General features: G+C 44.8%; 1 protein-coding gene across 1 annotated transcript; it reads right to left on the reverse strand.

The window, feature by feature from the left end:
- Positions 1-1,600: 1,600 nt before the first annotated feature.
- LOC308524944 (L-lactate dehydrogenase A chain) lies at positions 1,601-12,705 on the reverse strand. Its single transcript, XM_081099582.1, has 8 exons — positions 12,446-12,705; positions 10,281-10,430; positions 7,716-7,833; positions 6,652-6,825; positions 5,262-5,435; positions 4,426-4,543; positions 3,309-3,432; positions 1,601-2,288 (listed from the first exon to the last, which is right to left on the reverse strand). Exons 2-8 carry the CDS (start codon positions 10,404-10,406, stop codon positions 2,124-2,126), a joined length of 999 nt encoding a protein of 332 aa, XP_080955708.1. The 5' UTR covers positions 10,407-10,430; positions 12,446-12,705; the 3' UTR covers positions 1,601-2,123.
- Between the last annotated feature and the right edge of the window lie 5,075 nt (positions 12,706-17,780).

The raw sequence follows: 17,780 nt of genomic DNA on the forward strand, positions 1-17,780 counted from the left end.
GGGCTCAACTCCCAGTAGGGGGCGTGCAGGAGGCAGAGGATCAATGATTCTATAATTGATATTTCTCTCTCCCTCTCCCTTCCTGTCCGAAATCAATAAAAAATAAACATAAAAAACAGTAGTCCCTCCACTTATCCATGTTTTTTTTTTTTTTAAATATATTTTATTGATTTTTTACAGAGAGGAAGGGAGAGAGATAGAGAGTTAGAAACATCGATGAGAGAGAATCATCGATCAGCTGCCTCCTGCACATCCCCCACTGGGGATATGCCCGCAACCCAGGTACATGCCCTTGACCGGAATCGAACCTGGGACCTCTCAGTCCGCAGGCCGATGCTCTATCCACTGAGCCAAACCAGTTTCGGCTTATCCACGGTTTTGCTTCCCATGGTTACCCATAGTCAAATGCAGTCTGAAAATATTAATTGAACATTCCAGAAATTATTCATGTTTTAAATTACACACCATCCTGAGTAGCGTGAGGAAATCTGGTGCCATCCCACTTCATCCTGCCTGAGCCATGAATTATCCCTTTGTCGAGATTATCCACATGGTACACACTACCCACCAGTTAGTCATTTAGTAGCCATCTCGGTTATCAGCTCAGCTCTCCATCACAGTGCTGATGTTCAGGTAACTCTTATTTGACCTAATGCCACATTTATAACTTTAGTCTTGGTTATAATTGTTCTATTTTATTGTTAATTCCTCACTAATTTAATTATTACTGGGGATGTGCCCGCAACCAAGGCACATGCCCTCGACCAGAATCAAACCTGGGACCTTCCAGTCAGGAGGCCGATGCTCTATCCACTGGGCCAAACCGGTTAGGGCTTAATTATTCTTACTAATTGTTTCCTAATTTATAAATTAACTTAATCATATCCCATATGTGTGATTAAAAAACAGTATACATAGGGTTTGGCATTGTCTGTGGTTTCAAGCATCCACTGGGAGTCTTGGATGTATCACCGACGGATGACGGGGGACTACTGTACCATTATGTTACTGGCCTCCAGAAAAACAAAGTTTCTTAAATATCTGTGTGTTCCCCTATGTTGGTAAAGTACCACTGCTTATGTTCAGTTGGCAAATGTTTTTTACATTAGTTTGTAGTATATTATATACATGAATTGTAGGGTACAATTATGATTAGCACTATTATCAAGTTATGTAATACTTTAGGGCTTAGTTTATTAAAATAATTTATTAAAATGGAAATGGTACCAAAATAACCTAATCAATCTAGCCACAGCCTTAATCTGTTAATTTAGATAAAACTAAAGTCTGGACAATAGTAAATATTCCTTAAAAAAAAAAAAAGATCATTGCAGCTCAATTGGTTCAAGCACCATCCCATATACCAAGGTTGTGCGTGGATTCAATGCCCAGTCAGAGCACTTATAAGAATCAACCAACGAATGCACAAATTAGAACAACAAATAGGTGTTTCTTCCTCTCCAAAATCAACCAATAAACAAAAATCATTGCACAAAAAAAAAAAATCATTGCAGTTGCCCAAGAATAACGCGTAGTAGCCCCCAATAATGTAATGAATAGTAGCTTTATGATTTTATATCATAATAAATTAACAGAGTAGTCACTGTTCAAGGTTTATTTGGTATTTTAGTTGGTATGACACTTGGATAGTTGGCTGTATTATTTATATGTAGACTTTTCTTTTTACATTATATGGCAATGTACACTAATCTGATACATAGAGTACACAGAATAAGATCCTTTAGAACAGTTCTGCACAAAACATGCAATATTGGCTTTACATTGGCTCCCAGGATGTGACTAATTATAGAAAAAGGAACCACAAGTCATATAACACACGGTGAACACACATCTAGTCTGAAGGGCAACCGTAGCGTGTGCAACATTGGCAGTGGTGCCTCTGAGGAGGTGGACCTATTTCACCCTAACCAGTTTAGGGCTACCCCAGATAGGGACCCTCCAGCATCAGGATGCAGGTGCTGGGCTTTATGAACCGTTACTAGTTCTGTCTTTAGGAAACGGATGTTCTTAGTCACAGGTCAGATAAAAAGGACAATATGCACACTCTCCAACTAAAATCCTGCTGTAGCCTAGACAGTGAGGTGGTAGGACATGAGGAGACTTTAAAACTGCAGCTCTTTCTGGATCCCCCACAGTGTGTCTGCACTCCTCTTCAAACGGGCCTCTTCCTCAGGTGTCAGGGTCACCTTCACAACGTCTGAGATGCCGTTCTGCCCCAAGACGCAGGGAACACTGAGGAAGACGTCGTCCTGTATCCCATAGAGGCCCTGAAGACAAAATGAAACATACTTTGTGCTTTTTTCTACACATTTTGGGGTCTCCTAAGACTTTCACTCTCTACAGTTAGGAAGCTTATTTGATATAAACTGATAAGTAGAAATTCCTTTCCAGATGTTCGGTGAGGATGCACTCAACAGTGTAAAATAAAGTCATTAAAATTGCAGCAAGATGTCCATTCTCGACTCTGGCCTGATAGCTCAGTTGGGTAGAGCATCGTCCTGATATGCCAGGGTTGCCGGTGCAATCTCCAGTCAGGGCACATACAGGAAGCGAGCAGTGAGTTCATAGATAAGTGGAACAGCAAACAGATGTTTCTCTTTCACTCTCTCTGAAATCAATCAATAAAAAATTTAAGAAAAAATTTCATTCTAAAAGAAAATCGCCAAAACCGGTTTGGCTCAGTGGATAGAGCGTCGGCCTGCGGACTGAAGGGTCCCAGGTTCGATTCCGGTCAAGGGCATGTGCCTGGGTTGCGGGCACATCCCCAGCGGGAGATGTGCAGGAGGCAGCTGATCGATGTTTCTCTCTCATCGATGTTTCTAACTCTCTGTCTCTCTCCCTTCCTCTCTGTGGAAAATCAATAAAAATATATTTTAAAAAATAATAATAAAAAGAAAAGAAAAGAAAAGAAAATCTTAGCTATTGCTATTATCCATAGTACTTTCCCATTTTTACTGATAACACTTTGGTAACTGTAAATTGAGTGTGATTTCCATTTTTCCCAAAAGAAGAAATTCTGTTTCTTTTAGTCTTCCACTCATCTGAACATAATTGAATAGATTTTAAGTCAACAAGTTATCAAGTATCTATGTGCTACACACAGTGCTAGTGGACATTAATCTTAATGCTTGCCCATGTTTCTTCCAAAAAAGAAAGTTACAGGTGCATTAATTTCTTAAATCAATGACTGAGGACGTACATTCATCTAATTGCTTTCTCAAAAGAAATTGTTTTTTAAATATATAAATAATGACATTCAAGTACAACGTATCACTACATAGACCTACCTTAATCATGGTGGAAATTGGATGCACCCGCCTAAGATTCTTCATCATACTTTCTGCTAAATCAGCCACAGACAGGCCAATGGCCCAGGATGTATAGCCTTTCAGTTTGATTACCTCGTAAGCACTGTAGGGTAGGAAATCATAGGGAAGGGCAGGAAAAAGATAAGAGAAACAAACAAACAAAAACAACACACAAAGCTTTTACTGAACATAAGCCTTATAGTGAATAATGCCACAAAAATGCATTATACACACAAGAGCAGACCTTTCGCTCTAGCCGGTTTGGCTCCGTGAGTAGAGCGTCAGCCTGCGGACTGAAGGGTCCTAGGTTGCGGGCTCAGTCTCCAGTAGGAGGTGTGCAGGAGGCAGCCAATCAATGATTCCCTCTCATCATTGATGTTTCTCTCTCTCTCTTCCTCTCCCTTCCTATCTGAAATCAATAAAAATGTTTTTAAAAAAAGAGATATCTTTCCATGTATACAAGGATATTATGTATAAGGATGTTCACAATAGTATTGCCAGCAATAGCCAAAACCTGACAACAAGCCCAATTCTCTCCAACAGAAGAATGAATACACTATGGTATACTCATACATTGAAATATTACATAACTATCAAAACAAATAACTATAGTGTCTTGCAACAAAATAGATGATTCTTTAAGATATAACATTGGATTTAAAATAAATCCAGGAATACATAAACATGCTTACTTAGGATTATCTCAAGAGTGTGAGGAAGCTGGGGGTTGGAGGGATGAGTGAGAGAAGCAGAGAATTCACTCATTTCCAAGCACCAGCAGACTAGTAATTCTAACCCAACAAACACTACAGTTAGTTGATAGCAACTTAATAATTTACTATATAAGCAGAAAGATTTATCATACTATAAACTGGGAATTATGGCAAAAGATAGACTGTAGCATTAATAAATGTCTGTAATTTTTAATATCTTTACCTCTTTTTATAGTATGATCTTTAACAAGGCTTTAGGAAACAAGTTTTCTCTCTACAAAATATACTCAAATGCAAATGCTAGTAAACTTTTAATATTTTTAAACAATAATACAAACAATAAAGTTTAATCTCACACGCTGCCAAGTTATGAGACATATTACCTGTCAACCACCTGTTTGTGAACTTGTTTCCACTGTTCCTTATCTGCATCAGTGCCTAAATCAGGGTGCAGATTCTTTAGGGAGACACCAGCAACATTCACTCCACTCCATACAGGCACTAAAAGAAACAGTACAAAATTCACTTATTGCCAGGCACCAGTCAGCAACTAGTAATTCTGACCCATTTTTCTAATTCTCTTTTATCTGGGGAGTATTACCCCTTTTAGTAGATACTCAAGACTACAATACCTAAAATAAAAAGAAAAAAATAAATGGAAAAAAAGACTATAATACCCTTATTTTAGATTTTCATTTGTTTATATCTTATTGTAAAACTAAGAATTTCTACAATATTCTTAACCTATTTTCCTAACCAACTGGGATGCTTAATAGACATATATTGGAATATAAGGATAGTATAAGATTATAAGGAGAATTATTGTGGTATAAGGAACTGAGAATTCTGCAAAAATTATAGCACTTCTACTGTGATAATAGGATTTTTTCATACTCTCTATTTGACTTGACTGACCTTTTCAGGGCTAAACAGTGCAAGGCAATTATAAACAGCTATGATATTGAGTGACTGAGGTCTTATGTAATGTCCATGGTTAAGAAGTAAAATAAATTTCATTCCCCACCCTGCATGCCAGGCAAATGTCATGTAAGATGGCTAAAATCTTAACAATTCTTAGCATTAAATTACACAAAAAGTAGATTTCTGAAAACCATTCTACCTTGATGAATGGATATCTGATTTAGGCTCCAATTTAATAAAACTGTCAATTTTTTACACAATCTTTTGAAAACAGAAAGAGGACATAAGGTATGCTTACCACTAGAGTCTCCATGCTCCCCAAGGACCCACCCATGACAGCTTGATGGGTGAACTCCCAGCCTCTCCCCCATCAGGTATCGGAAACGGGCTGAATCCAGATTGCAACCACTTCCAATAACACGGTTCTTGGGAAAGCCGCTTAACTTCCAAGCCACATAGGTCAAGATATCCACTGTGAAGAAAACATTTAGGCAAAGATACCAGGTGAATGATTAGATAATGATTAGCCACTGAAGACATACGGCGGAGGCCTGCCTGAGCTTTGCTGCTGCTGGTGTAGCCACTGCCTTTGTCTACGCCTCCACCATGCCACCCTACACCATAGTCTGCTTCCCATGTGAGGCCATCACATGCTGCTGGCTGACCAGGGCCAGAGCTAGAAGGAAGAGGCGGTGACTAAGGAGACCTGGCTGCGGGGCTCCCTCAAGACCTCCTGTCTGTACAGGCAGTTCCCCAAGTTCCAGGTCGGAGACCTCACCCTGTGCCAGTCCATGCCATCCTGTACCACCTGAGCTGCTCCCCTCGGGCTACATGGGAAGGACCTTCAGGAGGAGACCCTGGTAGGCGTGGTGAATGACAGCATGGAGAACCTCTGCTGCAAATACATCACCTTCATCCACACCAACTAATAGGCAGGCAAGGAGGACTATGTGGGGGAACCGTCTGGGCACCTGAAGTCTTTTGAGACTCCGCTTTCCAGAACCATGGGTAACGTGATGATCTCCTTCGCAAACTACAACCTGCTGGACTTGCTGCTGATCACCAGGCCCTGGCCACCCACTGCCTGCACTCCTTCCCCCTGCTCTTGGCCTACCTGGCTCGCCCAAGTGCCTGGCCCAAGCTCAAGGTCTTCCTGGCCTTCCCCCAGCATGTGAGCCTCCCATCAACAGCCACGGGAAACAGGGAGGGCTTGTGCCACCCTCAGCAGGTGGCAGGGGTTGCCTGCCTCCCTTTCCCAAGGACCAATACAATTTTCAAGAGAGAGAAAAAGACATAGGGCTCTGTATGGATCTTGATCATGATCATGGTCAATGTTTTTGTTAATATTTGTAAACCTCTATAACATGTATAATATAGCAAAACATTAAGTATCCAATAAATGCAATTTAATCAAAATAAGCTATGCATCCATTAAGAGGATAACACATTAGCCATAAACTTATACCTTATCCAAGGTGTTCTTGCACAAATAACTAATTTTAAAGTTCCAACTGCATTCAGAGGCACTGTAACCTATCCCCTTTCATGCTTTAAATTTAACTACTTTACAAAAAAAAAAAAATCCACTCCCAGGAAGAAAGTGAAAGATGAGAAATAAATATGTGTATATAGAATATACTATCAGCTTTACTCTAGCTCATGTATTGTTATGCAATTAAAAACCTCACCTGGATTGGAAACAACAAGCAGTTTGCAGTTGGGACTGTATTTTACAACATTAGGAATGATGAATTTAAAGATGTTCACGTTACGCTGGACCAAATTAAGGCGGCTCTCCCCTTCTTGTTGACGTGCCCCAGCTGTGATAATAACCAGCTTGGAGTTTGCAGTCACACTGTAGTCTAGACAACAGAAAACAATAATTAGATTAAGGCCTTTAAGAGATCTCCAATACCTAACTGGCAAAAAATTTTCCCATCAACTTTTTTTTTTTTCTTGGGGGGGGGGGGGGGCGTGACAGTGGTTTGTATATGTGGCAGAAAAATGTCTTTAATGCCCCCCCAGACCTCTCTCCTTTAGTTTGTGGAGTTTTATCACTGTGGCCACTTACATGGACGGAGAGTACATCAATGCCCCCTTTTTGTTTTAGTCACATTGTGACTTTATATAACTACAACTGGGGGAAGCTGGAAGGAATAAAACTTAATAGATTCTCATATCAAATGAGATACATGCCAAGTTTTTGGCCACCTCAGCTCAATGCTCATACTCTTCCACACTCCTGCTTCTACTTAAATACTTAATTGTGGTCACATCAGCCCAGGAACAGGCCTTCTTTTTAGAAAAGCAGAGGCAGCTTTACACTTGTCAAGTACATCTTGCTTCTAGATCCCTATGGTACAGGATGGTTAAGCGAGGGATGAAGATAATGAAGATACTTATCAGGTAAGTTGTCAATGATTTTCAAGTGTCAAAACAGATACTATTGCCGTCGCCGGTTTGGCTCAGTGGATAGAGAGTCAGCCTGCAGACTGAAAGGTCCCAGGTTTGATTCCAGTCAAGGGCATGTACCTTGGTTGCAGGCACATCCCCAGTGGGGGGTGTGCAGGAGGCAGCTGATCGATGTTTCTCTCTCATCGATGTTTCTGGCTCTCTATCTCTCTCCCTCCTCTCTGTAAAAAATCAATAAAATATATATATATATAAAAAAAGTGTTTGAAGAGCTAGGATTTTGAGCCTGGTAAACAGTTAAGTCTAGCATGGACTACAATATAAATGTGTTGAAATTAACCTTTGCCAGAGACAATTTTTGGTGTTTTAAGGAAAAGGCTGCCATGTTGGAGATCCATCATTTCTCCCTTTAATTTGTCTTCCATGACATCAACAAGAGCAAGTTCATCTGCCAAGTCCTAAAACACAAAAATTTTTATTAAATCAAAATTGCTTCCAAAGGTAACACCTCAAAAATAAAACATTTTCAACAACAAAAATCAAACTTGCTACTTCCAAATTTTTAGATGGGCCTGCAAAATTTCCATATTTCTGGCATAGGAGCAGGCCCCCATGTTAAAACAGAACACTGGATTGGCAGTGTAATGTTCAATTACGTAAAACTGATTGACTTATTCTTTCAAATTCAGTTTCACATATTGATTTTAGGTTGTTATTTATTAAATAGGTGATAATGACCAGTATTAAAACTTAGAATTAGCCCTAGCTGGTTTGGCTCAGTGGATAGAGCATTGGCCTGCAGACTGAAGAGTCCTGGGTTCAATTCTGGTCAAGGGCACATGCCCAGGTTGTGGGCTCAATCCCCAGTTGGGGGCATGCAAGAGGCAGGAGATCAATGATTCTCATCATTGATGTTTCTATTTCTCTCCCTCTCCCTTCCTCTCTGAAATCAATAAAAATTTATTTAAAAAAAAAAAAGACTTAGAATTAAAAAGTCTGGATCATTCCATGGTTATGTTTCCACATATTAAAGAGCTATAACAACTTTACATATATAGATTTGTGCATTGTAAATTATTAGTGAAAAATATCCATTCAGTTCAACATATAAAAGTCCTTAGAGCCCTAACTGGTTTGGCTCAGTGGATAGAGCGTCGGCCTGCGGACTGAAAGGTCCCAGGTTCGATTCTGGTCAAGGGCATGTACCTTAGTTGCGGCACATCCCCAGTGGGGGGTGTGCAGGAGGCAGCTGATCGATGTTTCTCTCTCATCGATGTTTCTCTCTCATCGATGTTTCTAACTCTCTGTCCCTCTCCTTCCTCTCTGTAAAAAATCAATAAAATATATATTAAAAAAAAAAGTTTTTAGATGCATCTGACCAGGAGCACCAACAATAGTTTTAATACAAATGGGATATGGACTGTCATAACCAAAGAGGTTGTACTATATGAGCTACAGTGTAATGAGTGGTCTAGCAGTTACTGTTACCCACACCTGAATTAGAGGGCATCACTGAAAAAGGCCATAGGTGGCGTAGCAAAAACAGATGGCATCAATTTCTGATTCAGTGGTGGAGTTGGAATACTTTTGTGGCCTTTCCTAAGAACACAGATAGAGCAAGTACATTGCTCTGCAACATCTGCATAGCTCATTTCTGCTTTCAATCCCTTCTCACTTCAATCCTTTTCTGTTTAGAACCCAGAATTCATAATTTCATTTATTTATATTAAATTCATTGGGGTCACATCGTATATAATAAAACCCTAATATGCTAAGTGTACAGTTGTCCGTTCAACCAATCAAAGCGTAATATGCTAATGATATGCTAAGGTCGCTCAAATGCTCACTATGAAGTGCACTGACCACCAGGGGGCAGACAGTCGACCCATAGGTTAGCTTGCACTGGGGTCCAGCCGATGGGGACTGAGAGAGATGGGCCAGACACACCCTGGAGCCCTCTCGCTGTCCCTCCCTGGCCCCAATAGTGCACCAGTGGGGCCCCTCACCCTGGCCTGCACCCTCTCGCAATCTGGGACCCCTCGGGGATGTTGGAGAGCCAATTTCAGCCCAATCCTGCAGGCCAGGCCTAGGGACCCCATTGGTGCACTAATTCATGCACTGAGCCTCTATTTGGTTAATAAGATCATAAAGGTTTCAAGTGTATATTTCTATGATACATGATCTGTATATAGCACTGTGTGCCCTCTGCTCAATCACTTTATTATTAAGAACTCCAAATCTGAACTTAAAATATCTTAATATTATAAGTTGCCTCAATTTTGGTTTTATATAAACCAGGCTTGATTATAGTAAAAAGTGCTTTTTATTCATTCACAAATTTTTTTCTTCTAATTAAACTTTAGCTTCCAAATTAATACTAAAATTGCTATCCAAGTAGAGGGCTAATGGTGACTTGCATGGGAGCAAGACTTTTAGATTTCCCACAGTCAAAAACAAAATTAAAAAAAATGTTTTTAATAAAATTAAAATATTAAAAAAATAAAAACATCCATCCTCTTTACTGACAAAATATAAAATGAAAATAGATTTCCCACATTCAGTGTGATTTTCATTTTGCCATAATATATATTATTTCACTTCAAAAATTACTTTAAAGTAATTTTAGCTTGTTTAAAGGGACTCTTTCATTTGTAGGCAATTCATGCATGTTAATACAGCAGAGTGAATTTAAGAAACTGTGTTGCCAGTCTAATAACCTTAATTTTTTTTTGTTCTGATTTCCTTTGGCATAGCATATTGCAAAAGTTTATTTCACATAACGTTCTTTGAATGAGTGCATGAACCTCAATATTTGCATATACAATGTGATCACGAAAATTATTAGGGAGTGGAGTGGGTGGGGTCAAGTTATCCTTGCCTTCCAGAGTGATGGACTCTCACTTACCTTCATTAAGATACTGATGGCACAAGCCATGCCAACAGCACCAACCCCAACGACGGTAATCTTATTCTGGGGGCTCTGTTCTTCCTTAAGAAGATTCACAATCAGCTGATCCTTGAGTGTTGCCATTTTGGACTTAGAACCAAAAGGAACCTATTGCGGGGGAAACATGAACTGTCATTGCACACTTCTTAACCAAAAGGTGTTCGGGAAAAGCTTATTTCACTTCCTTTTGGGGTACTTGCCACTAGAAATCGCAAGGAACGTCTAAAAAGTGGGAAGAGGACAAACCTAAAGATAGCCAAAGGAGAGGTGAAAGGCCATTAATGCCAGGGTCTGGTCTGGTCTGGTCTGGCTAGGAACGTGGTTTGGAAAAACCTCACCTTCGCATGTAAAATTAATATTGACGTCTGAGTGTAAGTATATCCTCCTGAGTGTTCACCCATCTTGCTCTCTTAACCCCAAGCTGGGCCGGCCTTTCCTCAAACAAGATCACCAAGAGCTGTCCACTCCAGAGGTACGTGCAAAAGTACCATTAACTGCTTAACTGCCTCGCTCCCCAACCCTGGGGCAGCGAGGCGGGCAGGGAGCTCTGCTCATGCGCGATCACTCACCGCCTCCCCCCACCCACCCACCCCCCCCCCCCCCGCCCTTCCCCCTCGGGGAGATCGGACCGACTGCGGACCGACTGCGCGGTCCCAGGCGCCCTCGGGTAGGGTGGTAACACCCAGACCCGGAAGATGAGCAGCCGGCCCCGCCCCCGCCACCGGGAGCGCTTGCGCATTTCAGAGCTGGGCATGGACTACAGAAGTCCAGAGGCCCGGGCAGTAGGTAGGGAGGTGGGCGCGGGCCCCGCCCGTGCGGAAAAGAAGAGAAACTCCCGCCCCGAGGGTCAGAGGGCGCAAGCTCGGAGTCAGACTTTAGACTTAGCCACGTGAAGCCCGGCTGGCAGCCTCCTGGGCCTGGCGCCCGGCCAGAGCCAGGCTCTAAATCGCAATTCCAGGGGCTGCTAACCAACCCTGGAGGGGAGGTGCCTGGTGTGGCTCCGGCAGCGATCCTTGTTGCAAAGGAGTGAGGCCCGGGATAAGGAAACTTTTTGTCAGTCCAGGAAGTGCAGGAATAGCTTCAGAGGCCTGAGGCCTGGATGGAGTCTTAATACTTGGTGGAATCCTCGATTTCCAGAGCTTGGGAGGGAACACACATTGGACTCTGTTCATCTAACCCGGCACTGCATTCGCTGGATCTAGTTTTGACAGCGTTCCAACGGGCAAAAATACCCAAGAGGGCTTACAGGCAAGCAGCCGGGGTCGCCAGGCTGGGATCGGGTCTCTCCTTACAAATCTCTGCTATTTCTGGACAGCCTTGTAGGCTCCTGCAGCCCAGCAGGGGGGAGGGAGCAGTTCTCCCTCCAGAGACCTCCTGGCTCCACCAAAACCTAAGCTCTGGGCTCCAGCGCTTCCTCCAGTGTGGGGACACGTGTGGGAGTGCAGCTCTGCAGAGAGAGGGTGTGCTCCCCAACTCTGCCACCTGCCGTGACCTTAGAGACGCCCCAACCCTCTCCCAGCTTTAGGCTTCCCCATTTGCCAGAAGGAACGGTTCGGGATGATTCTCCTCTCCATAGACCGTGTGAACCGCGGAGAGCTGATGCACAGGGCTTAGCATAGATACCTCAGTCGCTGCTTAATAAATAAGTGCAAGTGGCGCAGAGAGCGCTCTGTAATCTACAGGCGGCGGCCACTCCCAGGGAGCCCGCTTCCCCAGGGTCCCCGGGTTAAAATCCGACTCAGCGGCTTCCCGGAACCCACCCAGGCTGCTGAGGCTTCTTTGGCTCCATGGGGTCTTTTGCCGAGTTCCAGCCCAGAGGTCCACCCCACCCTTCAGACCCGTCAGCTCCTTGTCCTGCATCCCCCTGGACTCCCCACCCCAGGTTAGGTGCGGCCACCTCCTGCGTTCCCCAGCCAGGCCGGATGCCATTGTGCGCCCTGAGAGCAGAAGCTGAGTGCGGCGGGCTCCGCACCCACGCCGGGCGGGGGCCACTGCCCAGGGCTCCCCACTATGCTTCTGGAAAACAGCGCCTACACCCCCAGGGAGTGGGGCCCGCTGGGCAGGTAGCGCCAGGCCACAGAGGCCCGCCCCATCGGCGCAGAGCGCGCCGGGCCCTACCGTACCGGGCGTGCACGGCGGGCGGGCGTCGGTGGCGCGCGAAGGAGGATCCGGACTTGGCGGCTGCAGCTCCGGTACTTTGAGCCCAGGTCGGGAGGGGCCTTAAATGGAAGGGTGAGGCTGACGTCAGGAGGGCGGGGGGAAGCGGGGCGGACGTGCGGGAACCCACGTGTGGGTCGGGCTCAGGGCGGGCTCCCAGCTGGGCCGGGCAGTGGGGAGGCCCTGGCGGCGCGCAGCCGGACGACCCACATGCAGACCCACGTGTGCTGGCCGCCCGGAGCCGTTCGGCCCTCCGGTTACAAAGACCCCAGCCGGAGCCACCAGCTGGATCAACTCGACCCTCACTTTCCTCTTCCGTAAAATGTGGAGTTTACCCTCAGAGAAGGCTTGATTTGAATCTTGATTTCCCAGTGCCCAGGACATCTGGCACGAAATAGTCACTTGACAACTATTTGTTGAAAGAAAATGCCTAGCACAGGGTCAGTCTGTCTTCCTCACCTAAGTCGAATGATCTCCAAAAGGTGACCTGCTTTTCCCCCTCCTGCTAAACCTTCCAAGCCCCACAACTCACAGGGAGGGCTCAGCCTCTATGGTCTGCTCTCCCTACTGGCCTACCCCACCCAGCACCTAGCATTCCAACCACACCCAGGCACTGTCAACGATATTTGTTTTTTACGTTTTTGCTTTTAAACATGTTATTTTTACCTCCACTTCAAGCCTTTGCTCAGGCTGGTTCTCTTGCCTGGCCTGCCTTCCTCTTCCATCTCCTCTTTAAACTACCAATCTCCTGGTACTCCCCACCCCGTACACCCACAGCGTTGGTACCGCCCTCCTATCTGCTTCTACCTCACTGGTCTGTGCATCCTCACACCCTCTGGCATTAGAGGTGTGTGGCTCTGCTCTCCTACCTGACAGTGAGTGCAAGGGCATAAATGAGTCTATTTCCTCCCTGCACCTGGGACTCACCAAAGCAAGAACAATCCATAACTGTGAGTTTCTTGGTTGTGAAGGGAAAATTCTAACCTCATCTCTAGAAAAGCAGGGCCATGTTCTAACAGTTTTCCCATCACTCTAAGGCCCAGAATCCTAGGCGCTCACAGAAACACACAGCTGGCAGGGCTGAGGGCCAGCCACAGGTTCTCCAGGGTTCCTCAGGGCAGGGCAGGTTGCAACAGTGTCTGTGGTTCCCCAATGTTTGCAACAATGTCCTCACCCAGTTAGGCTGGGCCCCTGCCTGCCTGCCTGCCTACCAAAGATGACCACAGCTGCTGGGAAGAGGAGGCCAGAGCTCAGAGAGCGGGTATTAGGCTAGGGAGACAGGTAAGTACCCTCACCAGAAGGGCTCTGGGATGACCTCTGAAGATAATCTGGGCAAGGAGTTTGCTGTCCCCTAAATTAAAACACTTAACAATAGCTCACTCCAAGCACAACTTCCCTTTTCTTATGCAGAACTATAGCCTCTCACTCTGCAAATATTAATAAAATAAATACCATTTAATGAGCACCTCCTATGTGTCAGGCAGCAAGCTAGGCAATCCCCACGCTCATTAAAGTGAAGACTTTAATTCTTTGTAACAGTCATAATGGTCTCCATTTTTTTAGATAAGGAAACCCAGGCTAAGAGAGATTAATGACTTTGCCAAGGTCATAGAACTAATAAGTGATTTCAGCAGGTACTTGACCTGTGACTGACTTCACTCCAAAGTGTATGATTTTTTTCTCTATATGTTGTCCCTCCCCCACTCCTTGACTCCCCAATCCACAGAGGTGAGGAAATTATGTAGGGAGCTTCAAGCCAGTCCCATGTTCAGAAAGCTGTTTTCAGTGAGACAGTGGGTATCAGTGGGCATCTCTGCCTGTCTGCTTGAACTGAGAGATTGGTCTTTTCCCACCAATTTGAACTGTGGGAATTTATACCACCTGCCTTCCTGAGTCTCCAGCTTACAGATAATGACAGATCCTCCATAATTGTCCCATGAGCCAGTTCTTTACATTAAATCTCATCACACACACACACACACACACACACACATGCACACGCACACGCACGCACGCACACGCACACACACTGTTTCTCTGAAGAACCCTGACTAATGTAATCTAAAGGAAAGAATTTCTGTACCAAAGCCAAAGCAGAGGGAGGGGCCCATAGGATGGGTCAGGAAACACTGTTTCATAGGGCAAAACAGACTTCTCAACCTAAGTGCTCTTTGGGGGTGGCCTCTTTAAAAGAGAAAATCTCACAAAAGTGGTTTGATCAGGGTATCCTTGGCCTCAGAGAATGGGTGCTGCTCAGCACCCAGTACAAGATTTTTCTAAAATGGACCTGGACAAATAATGCTGTCCACCCAAAACACACTGCGATTCATTCCTCCATTCACTAACTATTTGTCACACTCCTCAAGAGCATTCAGTGGCTCCTCATGCCATTTTATTCCAGGATAAAATCCAAATTCCTTGGAAAGGCACACAAGGCCCTCCACGATCCAGTGCCCACATACCTTCTCTTGCCTTATCTCCTATTTGCCTTCATGCTTCCTATATGCCAGTCCCCAAGGCTACTTACCAGGTTGCCCAAATGTGCCAGATACATCCACCTAGGCCGTTCCTTCAACCCCAATGTTCTCCCCCTTGCCACCATCTTTGCCCACCCAAACTCTGCATCTTCTTAGGCCAAATACTGTTCCTTGGGCTTGATATTAAATTGATTCTTATAGCTGTATATCTCTTCCTCACTATCAGCTCCTAATGGACAGAAACGCTCTCATTTGTCTCCATATCCCCAGCATATACACTTATTTGTTTAATACACGTATGTTGAATTACGTGCCCGCTATATAAATGGTACTGTGTCAGGTGCTGGGAATACAAAAATAAATGAGACAAATTAATAAGCCTTCCAAGACTTACCATTTAGTGGGGGTGGGGGGGGGGACCAACAGCATCCCCTCAATAGTTAAAATGCAAGATAGAGTGTAACACTGTCACAACAGAAGTAGAAAAATGGCTCTAGCATTCAGAGGAGAGAGGGGTCCTTGGCCGGAGATACCAGAGAAGGCTTCTTGGAAAAGGTGGCATCTGAGCTCAGCCTAGACAAAGGTTAATGAAGATCTGGCATGGAGATAGCGGAGGACACAGCATGAGTAAATGCAGGGAGGCAGGAACTTTCAGATGTGTCAGGTGCGTCTTTAGCTCTAAATGCCAGGATAAGAAATTGTTGTGTTTTGTTGTTGTTTTTGGTGGCCAGTGGAAGTCACTGATGTTTTTGAAGAATGGGAAGAGATAGGGGGAAAGCAAGGTGGTTGAGAGGTAGTGGGAAAGGAGGTCAGCTTGTCCTCAGAACATATACAGCTCCAGCCACATGGGCATAGAACACACATTTCTCGGACATGTCCCACCAGCCCCGCAGGCCCTCTGAACACTCACTGACAGGCAGGCTCTTTCACCTTTTTCATGGTTGCAAAGCTGATGGCTTTCCTGAGTTGCAGGGCCCAGGATGCAGATGGCCTCATCTGTTTCCTTCCCTGACCAGCAGGGCCTGATGTGTACGTGCCAAAGCAGAGGTTTCTCTCTCTAGCAAGACAGCAGGCGCCTCCCCTGGGTACTAGAGGAGGTACCGTCATCCCCCCCAACTTCATCCATCTCTCACATGATGGGAGTGGAAGCCAAAGACTCCGCCCCACTCCTCAAGTTCTCCTGGGTGCCTTCCCCACCTGCCCCCCACCCCCACCCCACGCCCCTCCATCTCCTCCCCTCCTCTAGGCTGGGCTTATCTTCAGGTACTAGATGCTGCCTCTATTTCCCTCTTTGTCTTGGACTGTCATTACCTCCAGAGTTCATTCCTCACATGACCCCCTAACAAAATCCACCTCAGAAACTCTATATTCATCCTGGCAGGGTTTCTCAGTGGTTAAAGCACCCGCCCTCAGACTAATTGGTCTTGGGCTCAATTCCCGGTCAAGGGCAGGGCACACACCTCGGTTGCAGGGTTGATTCCTGGCCCTGGTTGGTCGGGGTGCGTGCAGGAAGCAACCAACCAATCAATGTGTCTCTTTCACATGGGTGTTTCTCTCTCTCTCTCTCTCTCTCTCTCTCTCTCTCTCTCTCTCTCTCTCTCTCCTTCCCTCCCCCCTCCTCCCCCCCTACCTTTGGGAAATGATTAGGGCTGCTCCTGGGGTAGAGGCAGTCAAGGAGGGAACCAGCCCCACTCATGGAAATCCATGCCTACCATTCTCTTGTCCCCTATATTAGTTCCAAGCTGGATCCAAAATTCCCAAGGCACTGCTGGGTGTTGAATTTGTGTATAAAAACAGTCTCACAGGGCTTTGAAAGCAGATTACTGATAATAGAACCCATCTCTCTGACTCCTGTGTAGTTAGTTTTAAACCTTTAAACCTTACCAAATGGGGAATAATATTCCAAGTCCTAGCTAAAAAAAAAAAAAAAAAAGTAATTACCTATACAATTCGAAGAGGATCAAAGATCAAAGCAATTACAAGTGGGAATACAGCCAGAGGAAACTACCATTTCCTGGGGCTGGGTGGAGGGTGGGGGGAGGAAGGGGAGTCTTAGCTGTACAGCTGCTGACTGCAGAGCACCCTCACAGAAGTTTGGCAGAGGGGCCCTGGGTTTTGTTTAAACTGCTGTGCAGAGTCAGTCCTCACAAGGCAGGAGTGAAAAGGTACCCCCACCTAATTTTTCTAGGGTCCCAGAAGGGGACCTGGGATTCTGTTAAGAGGCGGGATCTCAGGCTGTGGTGGGGCCGGTTCAGACGTGGAGAAGGCTCCGCTCTCAGCTAGGTAAAGCTCCCTGGTCCTTCATTTGTGCGTAGCTTAGGGTGGCTTTTATAATTATCCTTTTTTTAAATTGGGGTAACATTGGTTAGTAACAGAGTCTACCTTAGAAACTTTAAAAAGTTTTATTGGTTAATAAAATTATATAGGTTTCAAGTGTACAATTCTATGATATATCACCTCTATATTGCATTATTTGCCCACTATCCAAAGTCAAATCCTTTTTTATTTTATTTTTTAAATATATTTTTTATTGATTTCAGAGAGGAAGGGAGAGGGAGAGAGAGATAGAATATCAATGATGAGAGAGAATCATTGATCGGCTGCCTCTTGCACGCCCCCTACTGGGGATTGAGCCTGCAACCTGTGCATATGCCCTTGACTAGAATCGAAACTTGGACCCTTCAGTCCACAGGCCGACACTCTATCCACTGAACCAAACCAGCTAGGGCAGTCAAGTCTTTTTTTTTTTTTTTAATTGTGTTGATTTTTAGAGAGAGTGGGTGAGAGAGAAACATCGATGCGAGAGTGAAGCATTGATTGGCTA

This window comes from Myotis nattereri (genome assembly GCF_964212035.1).
Source record: "Myotis nattereri genome assembly, chromosome: 9".
In the NCBI taxonomy this organism is placed as follows: domain Eukaryota; kingdom Metazoa; phylum Chordata; class Mammalia; order Chiroptera; family Vespertilionidae; genus Myotis; species Myotis nattereri.